Here is a 26118-nt window from a genome sequence, read left to right as displayed (position 1 = left end):
TCAATAGGGCGATGACTTTGCTGCTGAAGAATTGAGAGAGATTGTTGCAGAGGAATGCGAGGGGGTGATCGAATTGGAGGTGACTGCTAGTGTGATTAAGTCCTTCATTTTGCTGAATATTTTTTGTTTTATCGGTCGGTGCGGTCCACTAGAGTGGCGCGTTTGGTGGTCAATCATTTGGTGGTCACATCTCAGGGTCTATCTGGATTGTTCTGGTTCATTCTCCATCTGCGTTCCAGTTTGTAGTGGTGTTTCCTCAGTATGAATTCCTCTGTGTACCAACTGTCCTGTGCTCTAGATCTTATTGTATTGCTATATTTGAAGGGGGAAGGGAGTCGGCACAGGACGTGACATTATTGTTGACATTCTTGGTGGGTTTCAGGAGGCTGTTTCTTTATTCCGGTCAGTGGATGTTGAGCGTGGTGTTCTACTCATTGTCAGTCATGCTGTTCCAGTGTCAGCAGGCTGAGCTGGAGGTGGTGCTTGTGTGTTAGACAGAGAGGCTGAACTTGAGGAGGGTATGGTCTGTCCAGGGGACTGGTGTGGGGACGTCAATTCAGATGTTATTGAAGGTGGTCAAAATAGGGTCAAGGAGGTGTCCAGCGATGTGGGTAGGTCCCTTTAGTCGTTGGGTGAGAACCAGAATTCCAAGGTCTTTGATGAGTGCTTTTGAGTTGGGGTCAGTGTGGTCTTCCATGCGGAAGTTCAGGTCTCCGAGCAGGAAGCAATTGCTAATGTTGAGGGTTAATGGTATAACACCATCTGTGATGGTGTGGGTGAAGTTGGTGCATAGTCCTGGCAGTCTGTAGATGAGAGTGCTGCTTAGGGTGAAGTTGGCTGTGGCATGGGGCTTGAACGACAGGTGTTCCATAATGGAGGATGTTGTGTCTGTGGAGGTGGTGCAGCTGACGGTGTTCGTGAAGGTGATTCTATCTCCGGGCTGGTAAAGGTTGACTTGCAATATCTTAACATCACTTTTGGTTGTGAATACATTTCATGTTAATCCTCTATAATGAATGAAGTTGTATAATGTAGAAAAGTTAGAAGAGGCCTACCTGCATTCAGGTCAGTACAACGGTATCACGCACACACATAAGATTTCTTACAGTTGTGTCAAACTGATTTTCCAGCTCTACACACAGGTGCACTGATTATATTTTGAATATAAACCTTGCAGTCATGGATGGACTCCAGCTTTTTGGGATTAATCTGAAAACTTTTGGGGCAGAGTGTTATTTGTCCCTAGTGTGATCTGTATGGAAATATTATCCATTACAGTGAGACATGTTTGCACCATTGTTTAATTTTTGTCAAAATCAAATAATATCTTTAAAAAATGAAAGTGGTTGAGTAATCAATAAAACAGACGTACAACATGTAGGCACCAGGATGCAGATATTGTTCAGCAGGTTGAATCAAAGCAAGATATTGTCCATAGTCCAACTGCTTTTATTGTATACTGCATAGTTTAGAAGAAGTACATTATTAAATTCAACCCACATTCGCACATGTTGTATTAATAATTTGGCAACCAGTTTTGCTTCTTCGTTCAGCAACCCTCTGAGGAGACAATTCACTAATGTATTCCTTGCAACTCGTTTTATTACAAAAACGACAAAAGAAGTTTCCTTTCCAAAGCATGGAAAAGACCCTGGTATAGGTACGTAAAAGATAAGAAGTGATATTGTAGCTGTCCTAAAAACACATACTAATTTAAGGAGTCCTGCTAACAAGTATTTGAACCCTGGGCTCATGAGGATTCAGCTGAAACCCAGATTTGTGTTTGTTTTCCTTCTAGAGACCCAATTGGTAGGTCTACCATTGCTTAGAGTACCTTCCCTATAAACACTAATAATATGTTTCTTTCACATCTTTAAATTTGTGTAATGGTCAGTTGGGTAAGGGGAGTTTGGGTAGAAATGGACTGGGTGATCCCGATGCTCATTGAGAGGTCTGAACCTGGGAGCCAAATAGGAGATAGGCCAATGTAGGAGGGCACGGAGGTCTTTCTGAGCATCTAGTACCAAGGACTTAGATCTTTTTCCCCTAGCTAATGGTAGGTATTCATGTTATCTTTGAAGTACTGCGACTCTCAGGTGATACTCAAAAGCTACACCTGTGCACATGTGGTATATAGATGTATGTGATCGTGACGTATGGCATACTTTATCAGCAAGTCAATTAAGAGGGACGTTTAAAGGTATTGGTTTTAAATGTATTGGTGCACTGCTACATGCTTCCTCTGAAAATTTGAGAGAACACACCTCAGGATCAACCACGAGGCTCTTGTGGGACCTTACTCCCTTTTAAACTAAGTTACATAGAGCATAAATAATCTGCCTAAAGCTTAAAAGACTAGCTAAATTTCCCTTTTTAAACAAACCATGGAATTCTTGAGAGGGTCACTCGTAAATATACCTGGTCTGTGGGTACGTCTAGAAGAACCTGGGGGTTTGTGTGCCACTGGTCCCTTTTTGCAGGAGGTTTGATTATCCTGTTATTGTGAACATTCTAGGCAAAGTTGCTTCTACCATGTTCTGTGGTTCACAAGTATACTAAGTTAAAACCTTATGTAAAAGGAATGCTCTAAATTGTAACTTCATAGACGGATTGCTAAATTATAGGGAACACTTGGAAGAGTAACTGATTCTCACTTAGCAACTCTAGCAAACATTTTACATTTTCATTAAATTAGAACCCCTGAGAACACATCTTTGAGACCTGCCATCTGTACAGAGTTTAAAGATAAACAATAAGACAACATGACTAATCTTGGGGGAAAACCTCTTGCACTCTACTCTGCAGCCACAAAAAAATAATAAGGCACTATCTAGGAATATGCTTAAGAGTAGAAGAAACTGAACAAATGTCTAAACCGGAAAGGGTAAGTTACTGGTTCCTGTTCTCGCTTGAAGGTGAAGCTGCAAAATCATATCTGTTTCGTGGGGTCAACGTTCCAGAAACTGGATCTTTTGCAATGAACAAGCATCTGACAAAGAACTACCACGTATGCAACCTTGCTGACGAATATAGTTTCTTTATGATCTGGCATCTTAAATATCAGACACTGTTACTGAATGGACATATCGTTAAAACAGAAGCCTAACTCTGAATTGAAGTAGTACACGATGGGCCAGATGGAATCTCATTGATTTTAGAATGTAAAGTTCGACAGGAAATTTGCTCAGGGGTCTTTCCACTGATGGACACGCTCTTAAATTGTAACCGTAATATTCTCTGTCTTGCGAGCTTTCGACAATTAATGAATGCTTGGGGGTGACAAAGGTTTTATAATGAGGGACTCCCAATGACAAATAGTTGCCTTATTAATACTAAAGTTGAAAAACCACAAAGTTGCATTGTTTGCTAGATGAAGTTGACCAAGTCATTTTTTCTATATATTAAATCTCATCGATTTCTGCTTCTGTAGTCAGGGTCCACTAAAACCACTACGCTGCACTGAAGCGTGAGCCATAAAATCACAATGAAATAGGAAAACTGAGACTATTGGAAGGTGACTGTTTACATATATGTACGTCTCTGCAGCAATGACCGACCTGAGAAAGTTTAAGGAAATTCCGTTGAATATTTCTTAATATTGCATGTGTCAATACATGAAAATAAACAACAATGGAGTGCCTAGGAGCGCTAATGGAAAAATGGAATACCATGGAGAAATACTGTAGTATTGTGCCACCGCTTGTGATTATTGGTAGGTGGCGATTAATATTCTTCAGGACAAAAATAATTAATTTTAGGACAAGCTCACATTTAAACGCTGGGTCACATAAAGGTGATGCAAGATTATCAGTAATATTGTATAATGTCTGTTTTTATTGACTATCATATTATATTTAATTCTTATCATAGTACATATGCGAGTGAATGCGAACTGACACTAGTTTTAATTGTGTTTTATGTTCTGGTTTGCAACTTCGACATATTTTTAATATATTATATATAGTTTTACTTTTATAACTTCTACAAAAAAGATTTATATGAATGTGAAGTCTCCTTCAAGTAACTCATACATAAAGAACAAGTTACTTACCTTCGGTAACGCTTTTTCTGGTAGATACTATATCTGCCTGTGGATTCCTCACCTTGTGAATACCCCTTGCATCAGCAACATTCGGAAATTCTTTTTTTCGTAGCCTCGCGCCGACGTGGACTCCTGACGTTATAGAGACACGACCTCGCTCGCGACTCCGCTGACGTCACCGACGCCTATAATAGGCCCACGCCGGCGTGATGACATCAGTTCCGCCCTTTTTTCCGTGCCATCGAGGAACACGGACGGACCAATGACAGTAGAAATATACAAGTATACATAGTACACAATACTCAAGGCAAAACACACAGTGTTAAGCAAAGGCAGGAAAGTAATTTAAACAATTCCTTGACCACAAAATATAAATACATTACATTACAGTAACTCTGGCATAGAAGAGTGGACAACGGGGAGGCGGGTGGGTCAGTGAGGAATCCACAGGCAGATATAGTATCTACCAGAAAAAGCGTTACCGAAGGTAAGTAACTTGTTCTTCTGATAGATACATCTGCGTGCCGTGTGGATTCCTCACCTGGTGAATAGAGTCCCACAGCAGTCCCCACTCCCGGAGGAGGGTGTCCACTCTTCTAAACCAGGAAATCCTGAAGGACAGAGCGCGCAAAGTGACCCTCCCTCCTCACTTCGGAATCCGAGCAGTAATGCTTCGCGAAAGTGTGGAGGGAAGACCAAGTTGCCGCTCTACAAATATCCTCAACAGGCACACCTCTAGCCAATGCTGAGGTCGAAGACTTAGCTCTAGTTGAATGAGCCCTTATACCCTCTGGTGGTTCCTTACCGGCCAAAGAGTAGCAGATCTTTATGCAGAGGACAATCCATCTCGATAAAGTTCTCTTATGGACCGCCCTTCCTTTCATGCAGCCAGCAAATCCAACGAAGAGCTGGTCTTCCAAGCGAAAGTCCTTGGATCTGTCCAAGTAAAAGGACACCGCCCTCTTAGGGTCCAGACGGTGCAGTCTCTCTTCCTCCTTAGAAGGGAGAGGGGGAGGATAGAAGGTAGGAAGGGTAATGGACTGCCCTAGATGGAAGGGAGTTACCACCTTAGGCAGAAAAGCAGCCCTGGTCCTAAGAACCATTCGATCAGCATGAATGGTCAGGAAAGGGAGCTTGGAACTAAGAGCTTGAAGCTCACTAACCCTCCTTGCCGAGGTTATTGCAACCAGGAAGACTGTCTTAAAGGTAAGAAGCCTCATGGGACATTTATGGAGAGGCTCAAAGGGAGCACCCATCAAAAAAGTCAATACAAGATTCAAATCCCACTGAGGCACAATAAAAGGTGAAGGAGGGAACTTATTAGTAAGACCCTTCAAAAACCTTAAGACCACAGGAGACTTAAAAAGAGAAGGCTGGTCAGGCAAACAGAGAAATGCCGACAACGCCGAAAGGTAACCCTTCACCGTGGCAACCGCAAGCCCCTGCTGCGCCAGAGAAAGGGCAAACTGGAGAACATTAGACAAATGGGCCTTCAATGGATCAATAGACTTTTCCCCACACCACGAGACAAATTTCGCCCATCTATAAGAATAGATGGACTTAGTGGAATCACGCCTGGCTGACAGGATGACATCCACAACGTCAGGCGGGAGGGAAAAGGAAATCAGGTTGCCCCGTTCAATCTCCAGGCATGAAGGTGCAATGTCTGGAGGTGGGGGTGTAGAACCTGCCCCTCCATCTGAGAGAGGAGGTCTGCCCTGAGAGGGAGACGGAGCGGCGGGTGAGAGGAGAGGTGGAGTAGATCTGTATACCACACCCTTCTTGGCCAATCCGGGGCGACCAATATGACTTGGGCCCGGTCTTGGCGAATCTTCCTCAGAACCCGAGGAATCAAAGGTATGGGGGGAAACGCGTAAAAGAGTTGACCTCTCCAACTCAACTGAAACGCATCCCCCAAGGCTCCTTGCATCGGATACTGGAGACTGCAGAATGACAGACAGTGCGCATTCTCTTGAGTGGCGAACAGGTCCACCCGAGGAGTCCCCCACATCTGAAAGATGTCGTGAACCACCTCCGGGTGAAGCCTCCACTCGTGGTCGGCAGAGAACTGCCGACTGAGACTGTCTGCACGAACGTTCAACACTCCGGCCAGATGATTCGCCATCAGACAAATCTGATGGTCCTGAACCCAGGACCAGAGACGCAGAGCCTCTCTGCAGAGACACTGCGACCCTACTCCTCCCTGCTTGTTGATGTACCACATCGCGGTCGTGTTGTCCGTCAGGACTTGAACCGATCGACCGCGAAGGGAAGGGAGGAAGGCCTTGAGCGCCAAACGAATCGCCCGCAATTCTAGAAGGTTGATGTGAAGCAACCTTTCCTCTGGAGACCAAAGGCCCTTGACCTCCAGATCCCCCAGATGAGCACTCCACCCGAGAGTGGATGCATCCGTTATCACTGTGGCCACCGATTGAGGCAATTGAAAAGGCTTTCCTTGTGACAGATTGCCTTCCACGCCCCACCAAGACAGATCAGCTGCAGCCTCTCTGGAGATCCTCACTGACTCCCTGAGATCTCCGTTGTGCTGATACCACTGCCTGCGGAGGCACCACTGGAGCGCCCTCATGTGCCAGCGTGCATGGTTGACCAACAGAATGCATGAAGCCATCAGACCGAGCAGGCGAAGGACCTTCAGGACTGGAACAACCGCTCCATTGTAAAATAAAGGAATCATCTCCTGTATGTCGTGAATCCTTTGAGGGGGAGGGAATGCACGACATACGGTTGTGTCCAGTACGGCACCTATGAACAGGTTGCGCTGGGAGGGCACCAGGTGAGACTTTGGCACATTTATCGAAAATCCCAACCTGTACAACAACTGGGTTGTCTCTCGCAGATGATGGAGCACTCTCTCTGACGACTCCGCCTTGATCAGCCAGTCGTCCAAATAAGGGAATACTGGAATCCCTGATCTCCTGAGATGCGCCGCCACCACTGCCATCACCTTGGTGAAGACTCGAGGCGCAGTAGTAAGTCCAAACGGAAGGACCGCAAACTGGTAGTGCTGCGATCCCACCGTAAAACGGAGATACCTCCTGTGCGACTTCAGGATTGGAATATGAAAGTAAGCATCCTGCAAGTCGAGCGACACCATCCAGTCTTCTTCTTGCAGCGCCTGAAGAACCTGAGCAAGGGTGAGCATCTTGAATTTCTCCTGCTTCAGATAGAGATTCAAGATCCTGAGATCCAGGATTGGACGAAGTCTGCCATCCTTCTTCGGAATCAGGAAATACCGGGAGTAGCATCCCTGACCCCTTTCCTGCTCTGGGACCACCTCTATCGCACCCTTTCTTATCAGAGTCAACACTTCCTCCTGCAGAAGAGACAGATGTTCCTCGGAGCAATACCCTTGGCAAGGAGGGAAATTGGGAGGGAATTCCCGAAAGGGAAGGGCATACCCATTTTCCACAAGATTGAGAACCCAAAGATCTGATGTAACCGATTCCCAATCCTGTAGAAAATGGGTAAGCCGGCCCCCAACCGGACCCACATGATCCTGAATGTCGGATCTAGGGCTGCTTCTCAGGGGCAGGGGGGTTGGAGGAAGTGGAGGAGGAAGAGGCCTGACGTCCACGGGGACGTGCTCTCTGCTTTCCCCTATATGTCCTATACAAGGAGTTTTGCTGCTGCTGCTGCTGCTGCTGTTGGCCTTGCCGAAAATTCCGAAAGGAAGAGCGACCAAAACCCCTGAATCTTCTGCCAGTTGAAGAGCCTCTCATCTGAAGACCCAAAGATTTAGCAGTCGCTCTGCTATCCTTAAACCTCTCAAGGGCCGCATCAGCCTTCTTCCCAAAGAGGCCTGAACCATCGAAAGGAAGATCTAACAATGTCGCCTGAACATCATTCGAAAAGTCAGAAGATTTCAACCAGGCGGACCTCCTAGTAGCGACAGCAGTACCCATAATGCGCGCCACAGAGTCTACAGTATCCAGGCCGCTCTGAATGACCTGGCGAGCCGCCGCCTGAGCGTCAGAGATGACTTCCTCAAAATTCTTCCTGCTGTCATCAGGAACTTTTGGAACGAGAACACGCAAAGAGTCCATAAGTGCGTGCAAATACCTCCCCATCAAGCAAGTGGCATTTGATGATTTTAACGCCATACTGGCAGAGGAGAAGGACTTCTTTGCCACCTGATCCTGCTTCTTCGCTTCCTTCTCGAAAGGAACCTGAGGGAAAGCGCTAACGTTCTTTTTGGAGCATGCCGCCTGAATGACCAAACTCTCCGGTGAAGGGTGAGAGGTTAAAAAGGCAGGATCCTCAGGGGCAACCCTGTATCTTCTGGCTACACTCTTAGATACAGCTGTAGCCGACAAAGGTTTCTTCCACACTTCTAGAATGGGCTCTGTCAGAGCATCATTAAAAGGAAGAAGAGGTTCCACCACTGAACTCGGAGAATGTAATACTTCAGTCAGGATATTAGACTTGAATTCTGCTGTAGGCAAAGTCAACTTAAGGAGACTGGCAGCCTTCTTCATAATTAAATGATAGGGTTGAACGTCCCTAGAAGGAGTACTAGAGCCTGAGGGTAACTCCCACTCTGGAGAAAAATCCAGGCTTCCTGCATCTGCCAACTCCTCAAAAGCATCTTCATCCAACTCACCCTCTTCAATGTCAGATTGTGAATCCAAAAACCTCCTTTCATCCATAAGGCGTTGAGCCTCTCTTCTGGATCTCATCTTGACACGCTTTGCCACCGGATCCACCACCGGCTCCGACGGATTCGGAATCGACGTCGGAATCGAACTCGATGGCTCAGAGGGATGTGTTCGGGGACGACTCGGAGCAGGCAAACCCGGAACCGGCGTCGACGACTTCGGTGGAGCCGGAAAATGCCACAGCGGCGTCGGAGCCGGCATGCAAGGCATAAACGGAGCCGGAGGGTAGTAGTGAGGGACTCCTAAATTAAAAGCTAAGGGACCCATGGGACCCGAAGGTGCACCAGAGGGGTACCACGCCCTCGAAAATACTCCGTACATTGCGTTGAGAAACGCAGATGGGTCTTGTCCTGGGGTAGGAAAGGGTGGTTGGAAACCCTCAGGCCTGTCTTGAGGAGCGTTCGGATTCGGCTCACCTAAGGGCGCGGAACCCTCATTCTCAAGAGGCTCCTCCTCATCTCGGACCGGAGACGGCGCCGGAGATGGATTCGGAGACGGAGTCGGAGACGGCGCCCGCGACTCAGAAGGGGAGGCCTCACCTTCAGGTTCTGGATCCGAAACACCAAGAGTCACCACTTTCGAACGTACCTTCTTCGGTGACCTCGACCTCGATCCCGACTCCTTACCAGAACGACGTCGGGACTCATGTCTCCTCTTCTTATGTTTCCTCTTCTTCGAAACATGTCCAGAAGTCGACTTCGAAGATGACCTCCCCCGAGATCCAGATCTCGACCTCGATCTTGACTTCGACCTCGCCCTTCGAGAACGAGACCTCGATGACTTCTCCTTTCCAGCTTTCATCTTAGCTACCAAGAGTTTCGCCTCTCTCTCTCTCAGGGCCTTCGGGTTCATCTTCTTACACGAAGAACAGCCATCCACATCATGGTCCGGGCTCAAGCACCAGATGCAGTCGCTGTGAGGGTCGGTGATGGACATCATTTTTCCACATTCTCTGCAAGGTTTGAAGCCGGTCTTTTTAGAAGACATCTTCGAAGAATAGGATACAGAGAAACAGGAAAAGGTAACAATATAGGCAACAAAGTATCCGTTGGCTACAGAGATTCCCGATAACCGTTAGCGTCGACGACGCGGAAAAAACGGAACTGATGTCATCACGCCGGCGTGGGCCTATTATAGGCGTCGGTGACGTCAGCGGAGTCGCGAGCGAGGTCGTGTCTCTATGACGTCAGGAGTCCACGTCGGCGCGAGGCTACGAAAAAAAGAATTTCCGAATGTTGCTGACGCAAGGGGTATTCACAAGGTGAGGAATCCACACGGCAGATGTATCTATCAGAAGTGGGTGTTTAGTACTTAAAAAGAGCAAGTTATTTAAATGTGAGGTTCAGACATGGGTTTATGCAGTATAGATAAAAGTTCATGGCATCGGCATATGTGATACACAGAAGGAGCCTAGTTCAGCTGATATTGTGTGGTGAGAGAGAACACTTGCAATAATAAAACAAGCATTACCAAATGAGGCGTCTGGTTTACATTCTCATAGAATGTGGTAATAATACATGTGCATATTGGGTATCCCTGGTCGTAGTTTGCGTAGTTGCGCTACGCGTAGTTACGCGAAGTGCACTTTGCAGTACGCAAGGTACGCGTAGCTACGTGAACTGCGTACTGCGGAAGGGAAAATTCTGTTAGAACTGATTGCACACTGCCCGATGCTTGTACGCACTGTGCAATCATTGCAAACAGCTTCTTGCACAGTGCAAGTGGTCGTTTTCTGCTGCTCGAGTAGATTTGTACTCGAGCGGCAGTTTTCTCAACGCGGACTGGTAGTTTCTCATCGCGAGAGGTTGCGAGCATACGCAACCACTCGCAATGAGAAACCTGACCTCCCCGCGTTGAGAATCTCGCCAGGGGATTTATTTTCCACGCTCGCGATCGGCAACTTGATGTTGCTGATCGCGAACGAGGAAAAAAGTCTCGCCAGGATGTCATTTTGCTCGCTCGCAGTCACCAACTTGATGTTGAGGACCGCGAGCAAGCAAAAAATGCCCGCTATGCTACGCGTTGTTGCACTGTGCTACGTGCAATTCGCATAGCGCATAGTTGTGCAAACTACGCAAGTGTAGCATAGTCCTACGCCTCGGGTTAATACTGAGGCCAATTCATAAAAATAGTTTGAGACAAAATCCTAAACTTACTACTTTTGGTATTCACAGAGGGCATTTAGTAGTAGTACAGTTAGTATTTTATCTTAAGTTAGTATTTTGTCTTAAGTTAGTATTTTATCTTAAGTTAGTATTTTGTCTTCTTAAGTTAGTATTTTGTCTTCAGTTAGGATTTTGTCTTAAATTAGGATTTTGTCTTAAATTAGGATTTTGTCTTAAGTTAGGATTTTGTTTTATGATCAACATTTAAGACAAAATACTAACTTAAGACAAAACACTAACTGAAGCCTAAATCCTAACTTAAGACAAAATACTAACTTAAGACAAAATACTAACTTTACTACTACTAAATGACTTCTGTGAATACCAAAAGTAGTACGTTTAGGATTTTGTCTCAGATTAGTTCTGTGACTCGGCCCCATTATGCCACACTGTGGCGTCCTTAATCTATGCATCTTAAAATACAGAAACTTTTTATGTCATGACAAGCCCTAATGTGAATTCAGTAGCACACTGTGTAAACTTTTAAACATCAGTGATATGCCAGTGCACTGTAAGAATGGTCAGTGGCATTAGCATGTAGCAACATACTGTAAAGCATTCACACTAACCTCTCTTTTTCAGTGTGTGACCCATTCAACAATATTGTGCATCGTGCAAAACAACCACTGAATTTAAATAAAAGAGCTGGTGAAGGCTCATTGTGAAAGATTCTTCGACAAATCGACGATTTGTTTTAGCATTAAGTAATTACTAGATGAGAAAACTAAGATTATTAGTTAAAGCATACTAACCGACTTTGTGAAAACTGATCAAAATCATCCTGGAGTTGATATTTGTATAGAACTTCTCCAATGAGGTAACCAGTCGCAAAATCTTTTGCGAATGACTTCGGATCTATTGAGAAAAAAAAGAGTAGCATTAAAAAAAATGTGTCGATGCTACAAAGCGCAAAGAGGTTCCAATTGTGGGAGTAGGAAGGAGCAAACTAATGAGATGGCTCAAATATATCAAGAAGATGAGCAGTGACCACGTGCTGTCTACAGCCATGGATTCAGTCGCTGCCTCTAAGCCATACACTAGACCAGAGGTCAGTAACAGAAGGCAGGGCTGCTGCTGTATACAAAGAGAGAAAAGATAACTTTGGCAGTCAGTTGACAATAAGAGTAATCTTAAAACTACAACAGTAACAGAGCAATACATTTACAATTTAAAGTTGCTTAATGAAATCTATTACAGATATTAGTACAAATGTACAGGTTTTTAATTTGTAATTACACATAGTGAGGTGATGGGATTGTAGATTCCCCAGTTCTGGTATTGGGTGGTGGCTAGCTAATAAATAGCAGCCAGTCTGACGCGTACTGTTGTTCTGAAGCTGGACACGTCTGGTCCTTAATGTTCAAATAAATTCATGTTTTCTAGAAAACATTTTACTTATAAACCCAGAACTATTCAACCTAAACTTTAGCATACAATGTTGTTTTCCAAATAATCAGAGAACTGCAGTTAGATTACTTATTCCATGTATATTTGATGTAGAATATATCTTCAGGGAGAGCAAATGTATAAAGTACATAGTTGGCCATGGGATGACAAATTATAAACCTCAACTTGTCCTGTTAAACAATCCACTTTCACTACTTGATTACAAGTTTCGCTGCAGGGGTAGGCAAATTAGCATACACACACAAAAAATATCAATATAGGATGAATTGAGCTTGAGTCTGAGTTTTTCAGAGCCGTGCAGCATAAGTATATATCAGTGCACTACATTTCACATGCTGTGCATATCAAACGTGTGAAAAAATACCACATGAAAATGTATTGCTTTCAATAATGACCACGTACAGAATAAAACATAAATGTGCAGAGCCTGAGGAACTCGTTGTTGTCAGCCGCAGCCTGAGAGGAGCCAAAAACACTCACTCTACAACTCAGACATCATATTTTGCTACTAAGCAGCTGCCTATCCAACAACAAATGCCAAACGGGCAAGGGTGCAGGCTTTTTGTGAGTAGCGCACATGGGAGCTTATCTTCAGGGGATCGGGGGTGGGGTGCGGGGGGGTGTAACACCTACTGTTGAAAATGGCAATGTATATGCACATAAGCGGCGTTCATTTGTGTTCACTGTACCCCTTGTTGTAAGCAGAACGGATATCGCTAAACCCTGACTGTATTATCCCGCCAGCATAGACCCATGCACACACGTACACGACAGCCATTTTAGGCACCATGGCCTCTCTGCCCATTTTTTCCCGGCACCCCTCCCCGCGCGCACTGCTCATGCATCGGCCACAAGACCCTCTCCCTCTGCGTGACCCTGCTCTAGAAGTAACCCTCCTGCTTGACCCACACCCCCCCATTTCCTCCCGAGAACACCCTTCCCCTCAGCTGACGACCACCCCCCCCCCGGCTGCACTTGGCCTCTCGACCCGGTCCCAAGTCCTAAGACCAAGCCTCGTGAATGTACACCCCCCCCTTTTCCTGCCCAGCATAACAAAACCGTGATACACCAGCCAAAGTGCCCGATCTTATCGCCTGCCCAACCTTTGATTTGATCATCCCCTCCTGCCCTCGTGTCCTGTAGGAATGTCCGGCTGAGAGATCACAATCTCTTGTTACATTCAGGAGGGGAGGATGACATCTGATCGACTGGTATGGGAATAGGCCTGAAGCTGGGATTCCTAGCATGTTTTTTTCCTACTTCAAAGTGTCTTTATTGTAATAAGGAATGTTTGTGCATTATAAACATGTGTATAAAAGACGAAGCCTCAGAGAAACTGGGGGGAGGTAGGAGAGAGCACCTCCTGAAGACACTATGCGAGTGTCCGAAATGACAGGCTCTCCTCATGAGGAATAAAACTCTGTTCTTGTTTTCCTGCTTCCAGCGCCCGTCTCTTCATTTGATAATTGTTCAAGATGGGAACTAAGAGGCGTCCTGCACCAGCAGCCTGGGCATCAGGTGTGTTATGGGCTGACTTTTCCACACTACCCCCCTAATAAATGTATTTCTAAGCAAATATTTGGGAAAGGTGCTTTCAGTGGGCTATGTTGAGGTGTCTGTCGGATTTCACCTAGGAGTTTTACATACACAGACTAAAACACATACATACACATCGCTCTCCTTCCTCTCTGTTTAGAAGCTCTTAAAAGTGTTGGTTATTTTACAAAATATTTTGTTTTACTTACCTCTAACAATCTGCACTGCTCCTACTTTCCCCTCCGCCTAAAGCCCCTCTCATGTCCTGCATCTGAAATAATGTATGTTAACAAGATATGCCAGCGTGATTGTTGGGAAATGTGAAGCTCAACCACCCCCAATCTTAGTGACAAAGCTGAGCCCCTGAGCGCACAGCAAACTACAATTTCCAGAAAGGATCAAACATCATCCTCCACCAACTCACAACAAAAGTTGAAACCACCCAGACTGTGCAAGGATGGCTGCCAGAAAACATTTGTTTTTTTCGCCCTGATCTTGAAGTACATGAAGACATCAGCAACCAAGCACGTTTGTTGGGCCACCTTATGCTCAGTCCCACCCAAAACATCCATGAGGCTTTAGAAGATCATTTAAAAAATAAATGCAGTGTCCTCGTATCCATGGTATTTGGAGGATGTAAGACTTGGGCCAGGACATCACACCTGGGCAAATGAGTAAGTTACCTACACAGCAAGAGCTGGATACTTTCCATGAAGTGCATCCACCTTGATGAAAGTTGGACTATAGGGGGTCACTCCCAACATCTCTCTAGTTTTAGCGTTGTAGTATATGAACCTCGATTACCGTGTGTGCGTCATATAGGGGAGCCCTCTGCTTGGAACCATTCCTAGGATACCATATCCAGGTTCAGAGGTTAACACACTTTGGGATCCGAAGGGTCCTGATGAATGGCAATGTGACCCAACACTGTGGGCACGTATCAGAAGGCAGAAACATGTCGACACTTTGGCAGTAAGGAGAGGTGAAGTAAACAATTATCTTCTCCCATGACCACCATCCTTCAATTTTTAAAACCTAGCCGGTGGGCCCATGGATAACATTTCGAGAGGGGACACTTCTGAGCTAGTTTTAAACTCCACTGCACTTTTTTCGGTGATCCCAACTTGTCTGTTTGTATTGTTTTCCCATCGCTTTTGTTCCACCCTAGCAGTTTTTCTGCTCAGAGGTGTTTAGAAGCAAGCCCAATGATGAAGCATGTCACAACGTTGTGAGTGAGGTCAGTATTTTTTCACTAAGCACGTGCCACCTTTGTATTTCATTTCCCTACTCCTTTTGTGTGAGTTATAGTCGTTTGATAGGGGAGGTCAGATTAGGGGAATTTTGCCTTCCCCCCTTCTGAGTGTGTGAGATTTAAATGTGTAAGTACACATCCACTGACATTTTAACCATCAGTTTACATGTAGCTGCAGTCCTGGGCGAAGGGCACCAGCAGAGCACCTGATGATGGAGGCACCCAAGAGCAGAAAGGCGTGCGTTCAACCATTTACACAGACTGCTCCTGTAATATGTCTTCTGCATAGTAGCCGCATGCACTCAAAAGACTTGGTCAACTGGAACAGTGAATAATACGCAAAGAAGGAACTAAAATGTGTGCAGTTGTGCAGTACTTGACTAAGCAAAGGTGGCTCATGCAAGATTGCATGTAGCAAATAGTGCAGCATCTAATCATAAACGAACACCTCTTATTTAATCTAAGTCTGAAACAAATCTGTTTTTCTTAACAACTTGTGATCTGGACAAGTCTTTTTAATGTTTCACCTGGGCTGTGCTTGTGAAATCTCTTGAAGTTAATATATCTTAAAAGGAGGGTCTTATCAGTTCCTATTGCTGAATTACTGTTTATTTGCTTTTGTATGGAATTATTTTGTTAACTTTCCCTGGCTGCACACATTTATGATACTTTAACTATAGCTGTTCACACTGCTTAAACCCTATTCACTGTCAAGATAAGATCTCTTCCCATGGAAAAGGCAAACAGATTCTAACAGTATGCTCAAATGCTTGCTTTTTATTACTTAGATGTGTAAAGCAGCCTTAGAATGTTTGTGGCATTTCGTATTTATGCCTCAGTATCTTTATTTGTACTTTGTAGGCATTATCGGATTGATTTTTTTCAACTTAATCTATTTGATTATGATCAAATTCTAAATGCTGCAATAAACATTTCAAGTTAAAAATAAAGTTAATATACAAGAGTTAAGCTATATTTTACTGTTAAACAGGCAGCCACTAGTGCAGTTACCTTGCAGGCAACAGGAACATAATTTGAATGGTGCATCAGGTGCAGTGGTACATGGGCCTAAAAGTTGGTAGAACTCCTCTAAACACATAATATTGCTATATTTGATGACTAAACAAGCAGTCACAATTTCAGTTACCCTACATTTAAAATGGACTTGATTTAAATAGTGCAGCAGGTACAGTAGCACTGGGTCCAAAAGCTCAAGGGACCCCTCTAAACCCAGATTATTGCTCAAATTTAAAACTAAACAGGAAGTCACAAGTGCTGTTACCTTACAAACAAAAGGGTCATGATTTCAATGGTGCAGCAGGTGCAGTGTCACAGGAACCAAAAGCTCTAGGCACCCCACTAAACACTGATTATTGCTATATTTTAATACTAAACTGCCAGTCACAGGTGCAGTTATCTTTCAGGCACTAGGGTCATGAGTTGTATGGTGCAGCAGGTGAAGTGGCGCTAGGCCAAAATATTGTCAGAACACCTCTAAACACCTAATATTGCTAGATTTGACTACTAAAGAGGCAGTCACAATTGCAGTTATACTAAATAAACAGGAAAGTTACAATTGCATTTATCTAGCAGGCAATAGGGCCATGATTTGAATGGTGTAGCAGGTGCAGTAGCTCCAGGATCAAAAGCGCTAGGCACTCTACTAAACACGTAACATTACGATATATTACTATTAAACAGGCAGTCACAAATGCAGGTACTGTGCAGACAACAGGGTCATGATTTGAATGGTGCAGCAGGTGCAGTGGCACCGGGCCCAAACGTTGTCAGAACTCATCTAAACGCATAATATTGCTAATACATCAATTAATTCTATTATTTCCCTCTTTCATTTAATTTTTCAAACTTTTTATATTACTTACCCGCACTATACCACTAGTAACAGCATACTATATTGCTTTGGATTCTGTTTAATCTGTATTTGGAACCACTTGGGTCTCTCCTCAGGAACTTGGGTTTCTTTATTATTTATATGTGGATGACACCCATATCAATCTTAAGATTTTGTCTATAATTACATTTCTTTGGTCTCCAACACTGTGCAAAGCCATTCCCTCTAAAACAGAGATTCTGTTAATCACCATGAAAAAAATGCAACCTACTGCTATATTGACCCCAGTACTCACAAGGATTTCTGGCTGAGAATGGTCAATGGGGCTTAAGAACTATAGACTTACACTTAGGAACCTAAGTTTCCTCCATTTACAAATGGGAATAGTATAAGAAGTAATGCTTCTATGGCAGCACCACAAGAATTTGGAATTCATTTATATTAGCAATTCATACCACTAAGGTTGACCCTCGTGTTAATTTGCGAAATTCTTTAAAAAAGCACAAAAATGCATTTTGGAAAGTGTCATGTTACACACACACGTCCTTAGGTCATGTGTGTGTGAAACATGCACTTTAAAATACATTTCAGGGGTGCAGGGGGGGGGTCCTTTGGACCCCCCTCTGCACCCTTGCAATGTATCAACAAATTGTGAATTCCCAAAAAAAGAAATGCAAAAAGGCATTGATTCCTATGGGCCTCTAGGCCCATAGGAATCAATGTAATGCCATTCCTTAATTGCGATTCGCAATTAAGGAATCGCAAATTCCGAAAATTAAGAAATCCTAAAAAAAATTAGGATTTCTTGATGCATACGATTTTGCAATTCCTAAATTGCGATTCCTTAATTTTCGCAATTTAGGAAGTGCAAAATCCTACAATGATGCATGTGCCCCTTAGTGCCTTGCAACTTCAAAAGGGAGGTTAGACTTCACTTGGACATAAGACCCTTGGACTGAGATTGAGATCATTATCTACTCTTCTTATACTCTATCCCCTACAACTTAACCCATTGATCGACCACATATTATTCAATCTCTACCTTGCTTTCCCTCACAAGTGATTTCACTCTTCTTATTCCTTCTGAGTACCTATCTTATTTTTGACTTTTCCTCTTGCTTTACAGCGCGGTGCTTATCTTAAATATTTGCCCATTCTTCATGCTGTTCACCCCTGTCTTGTTGGTAATGTTATAGGTCAGCGATCATTGACTGCTGTTGGTTTTATATCCTGGATTCAACATGGTTGCTTGATTTATTTACTACTATATGGAACGTAATTCCTTTATAAGGTGCTCTAATGCCTATGGGACATGGTTCTTCCATAGAAAACTGCTTAATTAAATGAATAGCCAAATACATGTGCAAGATAGTTGAATTCAGTAATGATTAATTGTGGGAGTATCATTCCATTCAGAAGACTTTTTACAATTCACTCACCTGTTCTCTGATTTGCACTTTGCTGACACCCCTAAACCTTTGCGATGGTGTAAATCAACATAAAAGCAGCCAACAGTACTTGTTTGTTTGTCTGTGGTTATGGGTACCTGTAGGTCTGTGCGCCTGTTTACATGTCTGTGGGTGTCTGCAGGTTTTGGTCTAAATATGCATAATTATATGTTGGTCTATTGCAGTGCTTAATTTGTGCCGGTGCTTTCCGGTGCTTAGCACCAGCACTTATTTTTCAGGGCCAGGTCTACACCTGAGGGCCACTGCCAACTCACATGAAGGACTCAACTGCACATAATATGTCGCATTATATAATAGACTCACTTCAGTGTAATTCACACTCTATCACAGTCTCCCGAGTCCATTGTGAAGATTGCTGCTGTGCTGAGCCGATGCTAAATCCATATCCGTGGTTGCCTTCAGCTCAGTGTTGCCGGTGGGCGGGCCACTCATTGGACAGGATTTGGTTCTGTGGGGTAGGGGCCGTGGCAGCAGCGTGTGCGGGTGTAACCTTTTTTTCAAAATTCCAAAGCCTGCACTCACGCACTGCACGAGTCACCGCCAGTTCAGTTCAGTACGACGCATTGTAGTTTGTGAAGCAGCCAGTGAGTGTGCAGCAGCAGGCCTAATGAAGGCAGTGCCACCAGTAAGTACCCACACCAATGCTGCTTTTTATTGAGCGTGGTGTCACGGTCAGTGTGTTTGGTAAACAGAGTCCGAGCAATTATGACGCCGGCACCGTGTGCAATGCTCTGGGCCTGGAGGCTGGAAGGAGGGCAGGGCCTTGTCATTTGGCCTTAACCCCTTTCTGTATAATCATTGACATAGTTGTCCTGCATGAAATGCTGTTTTTCCATGCGTTTTGATCTCATTTGCATTAACTTTCGTTTCGGTATTTTAATAATACCTGTTCTCCCAGTGCTCCTGTTGAAAGTTTATTTTTGACGTCATCAAGCCTCGTGCTACCTGCTCAGGTTGTTTGTGCAGGGGTGTGGTTGTTGTTGTGGGGTACGGTGTGCATCCTTCACCCGCAGGTAGTAGAGTGATGCTTTACCTTCTAGTGAGCAAATGGCACCTCCGTAGCGAGAGCGCGACACAACGCGCAAACCCCTTGGCTGTATTTGTTTGCTGGCACTGGCACACACCCCATGCAGTATTCACTCTGTATTCACTGTTTTTTCATTAATGATGCAGGTCAAAATACCTGTTGTGCCAGCAGCCAAACCAGTCTCTGGAGCGAGTCCCTGTGAATGCTAACAAGTTAAGCAAAACACGGCTCAAGCGCCATCCGCTGCCCTGGGCATGTTTTCATTTTATTTCTGCCCTTGTCCTCGTCGCAGTCCTCACACAACACTATCTACACACGCAGTGCATGCTGTAGAGGTGAATTTGGGTTTACTGGCAGCAGTGTTGCACCCTCTCAGTGCCATGGTGAGGTAACACTGTGACCCCAGTATTTAATTGGTTTCATGGCGGGCTCTAGGGTAGTACGAACGGTACCACCAAACTGGGTGCTGGCTTCAGGGAAGGCAGGGTTTGAGTTCCTTGCCTCCGGCATTTTCCAAGCAACAATAAAGATGTCAAGATAACTCCGTGATTAAATTTCTTCATGGAGAGCAATGGGACTTGTGTCTAGTAGAGGTTTTGACTCATCAGTAGGTAGCGCAGAGGGTTCATATGCCTGCTGTAAAGAATGTGTACCATGCAGATCAAAAGTGCACATAATGTAAATAGGTGTGTGGTTACTGCTTTTCGAAGAGGCATCCTTTTGTTACAGTTTATATGTTAAAAATCCTAATTTAGAACAGTGAATTATTAACTGTTGTCAAAGTACTGCATGCATAGTGCAAAGTATAGGTTAGAGCAGGGGTACTCATAGTACGGCCCGCGGGCCGCCAGCGGCCCGGCAAGCCTTCCTTGGCGGCCCGCGGACCTTGCAGACAAGCGTACCTGTGCTTAAAAAAATGATTAGTGTTAGCAAACACCGCCGCAGCAGTGCTTGACTCAGAAGACTGATAATCACTGCTCCCCCGGCCCCCACAGAGCAGAGGCTTAGTTGTATTTCACCTCTTAGCGCCCCTGCATCTGCACTCTGATAATCACTGGCGCTAAGAGGTGAAATACCACACAGCCTCTTCTCTGTGGGGCCGGGCGAGCGGTGATTGTCAGAATGGAGATGCAGGGGCGCTACAACAAAGCCTTAATAACATGTAAATGGTCTTTTAAAGACCTGCAAAGTACTTTGGTGCGGCTTTGTGTGTGCGCGCTGAGGAAGCTGTCTCAGCCCGGGCTGAAGGCTGACACAGACACACACACAGTGAGATGACAGAGGGGGAGGGAGAGGGAGGGCAGGAGGGAGAGATAGATGGAGAGGGAGGGCAGGAGGGAGAGGGAGAGAGAGAGAGATGGAGAGGGAGGGCAGGAGGGAGAGAGAGATGGAGAGGGAGGGCAGGAGGGAGAGAGAGATGGCGAGGGAGGGCAGAAGGGAGAGAGAGATGGAGAGGGAGGGCAGGAGTGAGAGAGAGGGCAAGAGGGTGAGGGAGGGCAGGAGGGAAAGAGAGATGGAGAGGGAGGGCAGGAGGGAGAGAGAGATGGAGAGGGAGGGCAAGAGGGAGAGGGAGGGCAGGAGGGAAAGAGAGATGAGAGGGAGGGCAGGAGGGAGAGGGAGGGCAGGAGGGAGAGAGATGGAGAGGTAGGGCAGGAGGGAGAGGTAGGGCAGGAGGGAGAGAGAGAGATGGAGAGGGAGGTCAGGGGGAGAGGGAGGGCAGGAGGGAAAGAGAGAGGGAGGGCAGGAGGGAGAGGGAGAGCAGGAGGGAAAGAGAGATGGAGAGGGAGGGCAGGAGGGAGAGGGAGGGCAGGAGGCAGAGAGAGATGGAGCGGGAGGGCAGGAGGGAGAGAGAGATGGATAGGGAGGGCAGGAGGGAGAGAGAGATGGAGAGGGAGGGCAAGAGGAAGAGAGAGATGGAGAGGGAGGGCAGGAGGGAGACAGAGGGCAGGAGGGAGAGAGAGATGGAGAGGGAGGGCTGAAGGGAGAGGGAGGGCAGGAGGGAGAGAGAGATGGAGAGAGAGGGCAGGAGGGAGAGGGAGGGCAGGAGGGAGAGAGAGGGCAGGAGGGAAAGAGAGATTGAAAGGGAGGGCAGGAGGGAGGGCAGGAGGGAGAGGGAGGGCAGGAGGGAGAGAGAGGGCAGGAGGGAGAGAGAGGGCAGGAGGGAGAGAGAGGGCAGGAGGGAGAGAGAGGGCAGGAGGGAGGGAGAGGGCAGGAGGGAGATGGAGGGCAGGAGGGAGAGAGAGATGGAGAGGGAGGGCAGGAGGGAGACAGAGATGGAGAGGGAGAGAGAGGGCAGGAGGGAGAGGGAGGGCAGGAGGGAGAGAGAGGGCAGAAGGGAGAGGGAGGGCAGGAGGGAGAGGGAGGGAGGGAGAGGGAGGGCAGGATGGAGAGGGAGGGCAGGAGGGATGGCAGGAGGGAGAGGGAGGGCAGGATGGAGAGGGAGATGGAGAGGGAGGGCAGGAGGGAGAGAGAGAGATGGAGAGGGAGGGCAGGAGGGAGAGAGATGTGTGTGTGCTGGGTCTGGTGGCTCAGTGGATGAAGGCTTCTTCTGCAGGGACTTGTGTGCAACCTCATGGTCACAAGTTTTCGTTTTGCTTTAGCCCCGCGCCCTCCCCCTCTGACCCCACCCCCACCAGTGCGGCCCTCGGCCACAAACCACACTGTAAATTTGGCTCCCCGAGAGAAAGTTTGTGAGTACCCATGGGTTAAAGCATAGATTAATGTTGCAAAAAGGGTTAATTTTGGTACAAATTAATTTTCATTATTAAAGAGAACCTTCAATTATAGTGTTCCATTTTCAATTCAGAGGTTATGCTTCTCCATACCAGGCAGTCTTAAACTATACTGCCTACCTATATGGATGACATGTCACTCCAACACCTTGTAGTCCTCTGGACCTGGGTTATGTAAAATTTCCTATATGCAGATTTACATACGTATGAATTATCGTGTGAGCCAGTGGAGGAAGTGGGTGGAGCAGGGGGAAAGTAGTTGCGGCCTCAAGACAAAAATTTGAGCACCTGGACTTCATATTTTTACAAATTAAGCACTGGTCTATTGCTCTGTCCACACAAATACATGAACGTATCATCTATCTACATGTAAACATATCGACTCTAAGATGATGATGAATTGCGACGCATAAGGTGAATAGCAAAAGAACAATTTTTCAGAAGGCAATGTCGGCTTTAAACACGAGTGACCATTTTGAAGTTTATAGAGGCTTATTTTTTTATAAGTATGCCCCTGTCTCTTTCTGGTGTGCTACATCCACTACACAAAAGTCTCAAGGTCTGGAAGTCATACTGCTGCAAAGGCAAACAAGCATTGATAAATGCATTAGGTTTCGCCTATGTGATTAATATTTTCTGTTGTAAGTTGCAGCTTGCTGAGTAGTTGTACAATAAAAGTTACAGAAACTCTGTTAAAGTGTTATGACGTGTACATACAAAAAGACAATATATTGTGCTGTTACTTGTGGTACGGTGCAGGTAAGAAATAGCAACATTTTGAAAAATGAATTGCAAGAGGGAAATTATAGAATTATTTGATGTAATAGCAATACTATGGGATCTATTAGAATGTCGGGCAGATTGCCACCGCCCGCATGGCTTTGGCGATCTGCCCGACATTCTCCTCTGACCGCATGGCATTTCCCCCCACCATATTAGAATGGCGGGGGGGACCCTGGCGGACGGAAAGACCATCAAGGGGCCTGATATGAAGGTGGTGTCTGCTAGGCACCGCCATCCCTATTATTATGGCAGCGGGAAGCAGGTGCCTAGCAGACACCACCACCATATTAGGCACCGCCATCCATATTATTATGACAGCGGGAAGCAGCCTTTCCGTGGCGGCGTTGCTGCCATTGTGGGCCCCCAGGATGTGGGTGGTGAAGGGGCACATGGGAAGTACCTATAGTACCTCCCTGCATTTGCTTGCACAACATGGCAGACACCACGTGGTGCCTGCCACGTTGTGCATGCAAATGTACAGTGTGCAGCCACAGCATTGTGGCGGGCGGTGCTGTGTGCAACATTCAAATCATGCCCCTAGTGCCTGCAAGATATCTGCATTTGTAACTGCCTGCTTGGTAGTAAAATTCAGCAATATCTGGTGTTTAAAGGTGTTCTGACTACTTTTGGCCCTGGTGCCACTGCACATGCAGCGATTCAGAAAAGGGGGGTGGTGATGAACAGAGTGCCTGAATTAAGCAGACCACTCTTACCCAGTCCAAAGATCAGGGCTTGATCCATCACCGTTTTTTAGCTCACTGCACCATCCCAGCTCAGAACTTGGCTAAATGCAAATTAGTCTGTTCCTGTCCCAGTGCATGATGGGAACAGGGCAAACCAAACTACCAAGCCAATTCTTGTACTGGGAAGGAAACAAGCTTCCGGGGACCGGTTTCTGCCATTTCAGGCGTCGTCGGCCCGGCTTGCTTGAATCCTGATGGTGCAATGAGCAAGGGACTCACATCTGAGTATACCCTTCCACGCTTATGGTGGACAAAATGATTCAGAAAAGGGGGTGGTGATGAACAGAGTGCCTGAATTAAGCAGACCACTCTTACCCAGTCCAAAGATCAGGGCTTGATCCATCACCGTTTTTTAGCTCACTGGACCATCCCAGCTCAGAACTTGGCTATATGCAAATTAGTCTGTTCCTGTCCCAGTGCATGATGGGAACAGGGCAAACCAAACTACCAAGCCAATTCTTGTACTGGGAAGGAAACAAGCTTCCGGGGACCGGTTTCTGCCATTTCAGGCATCGTCGGCCCGGCTTGCTTGAATCCTGATGGTGCAATGAGCAAGGGACTCACATCTGAGTATACCCTTCCACGCTTATGGTGCACATGCAGCAGCACTATTGAAATCATGGCCCTAGTGTCTGCTAGATAACTGCACTTGTAGTTGCCTGTTTAGTAGAAAAATGTAGCAATTTTCTATCTTTAGTGGGGTCCTTAGAGCTTTTGGCCCCTGTGCCACTTCACCTTCTGCACTATTCAAATCCAGCCCTTTTTAACTGCAAGATAACAGCAATTGTGTCTGCCTGTATAGTAGAAAAATGTAGGAATTTTAGGTGTTTAGAGAAGTGCTGTCAAATATTGGGCCCAATGCCACTACACCTGCTGCACCATTCAAATCATGTCTGTGCTGTCTGCAACATAACTGTAGTAAAATATAGCAATATTGGGTATTTAGTGGGGTGCCTAGAGAGTTCATCATGGTGCTACTGCACCTGCTGTACCAGTCAAAGTATGACCCTATTGCCTGAGACATAAATACACTCGGGACGGTCTTGTTTATTAGTAAACATTAGCAATCATCTAGAGCGTGTGGCCCCTGTGCCACTGTACCTACTGCACCATACGAAGCCAACATAGAGGGGACTGCTCTAGACTGGATGGCGTCCTACCTTCAAAACAGAACTAATGTCATCCATACCCCACCTTTCTCATCCAAACCGTACTCCACAAAAGCAGGGGTCCTTCAAGGCTCTATCATCTCGCCCATGCTTTTCAACATCTACATGATACATTTTGCCCATAGTCATGTAATTACTGGAAGTTTATTTTATACAATTTCAATGACCCCAAATACGCAAACCATGTAGTGTTTGAGTGAATAAAATAAAGTGTAGTAGAATTTGCATCATATAATCTGAGTGTCAACTACTTGGGATTGAGGACCCTTCTAGTTTAAACAGATGTAATGTGCCCTTGTAGTGTGCATACGTTATCAAATCAGATAGCAGCAGCTATAGCACAACTTCAACCTGTGTATATAATAAGTTAATAAATTCGTTGGCATTCCCAATCGTAATGTATCCTAGCCGGGTACAATATCACGATCGGGGTCTATTCCCTTCTGGTGTAATCCAAATTCATAGTTAAGTGATGTATCATTACTGACTGGCTCATGGGAGACAAGTATACATGTCTTCTGTAACATTCAATCCAACTGGTGCCTTGGTGTCAAGTAAGAGGATATATCGAGTCTCCAATTTTCTAAGCCTTGCCTCCCTGTCACCACCTCGTCTGGTGGCATTAATTGTATCTATCACATAGTATTTGAGTGAGATGTTGTTGCTCTGGTGGTGGTCACGAAAGTGTCTGGCCACAGGATTAGTATTATCCACATTCGTGATAGCCCTCAAATGTTGGAGAATACGTTGGTGCACGGGGAGTTTCGTACTCCCAACGTATTTCAGAGGACAGGGACATGTCAAAACATAAATGGCATATTCAGTTTTACAGGTTAATACCTGTGTTACTGGATGTTGTACTTTACTGAAGCCATCAGTATATGTTTTGGTATCAGTATATGTTTTGGTATTGATTCCATGATTGCAAGCTTTGCAAGTCTTGCATTTGAAGAACCCCTTGTTGTTTTGCCACCATGTGTTTTCATGATGGGTTCAGGATTGGTATCTACTATTTGATCTTTCAGGGAGGGTGCCCTGCTATATGTTAAAGATATCCTTTTTGGTAAATCAGCACCAATAATGGGGTCACTTTTAACTATGGGCCAGTGTTTATTGACAATTCGGTAAATTTCACAATGTTGTCTACTGAAGCCAGTGATAATTCTGAAATTTGTAGCTTCCCCCGATTCAAATATCCTTTCTTTTGTCTTGCTGGTGCTACTAACTAGGAGTTCCTCCCTGGTTATTTTCACGGATTTGGCCTT

General features: G+C 45.5%; 1 protein-coding gene across 2 annotated transcripts in view; it reads right to left on the bottom strand.

Annotated features, from left to right (window-relative positions):
• SPEF2 (sperm flagellar and cilia associated 2) overlaps positions 1 to 26118 on the bottom strand; it is a 1151963-nt gene that overhangs the window by 1094786 nt on the left and 31059 nt on the right. For both annotated transcript variants that reach the window (XM_078674939.1, XM_078674940.1), the window contains exon 2: positions 11636 to 11738. In XM_078674939.1, coding sequence (XP_078531065.1) covers positions 11636 to 11738 — 103 coding nt within the window. The remainder of the gene's footprint in view (positions 1 to 11635; positions 11739 to 26118) is intronic.

This window comes from Lissotriton helveticus, chromosome 2_1, assembly GCF_964261635.1.
Source record: "Lissotriton helveticus chromosome 2_1, aLisHel1.1, whole genome shotgun sequence".
Taxonomy (NCBI): domain Eukaryota; kingdom Metazoa; phylum Chordata; class Amphibia; order Caudata; family Salamandridae; genus Lissotriton; species Lissotriton helveticus.
Note: the sequence above shows the minus strand (reverse complement) of the source record. Positions and strands in the feature narration are given on the sequence as shown.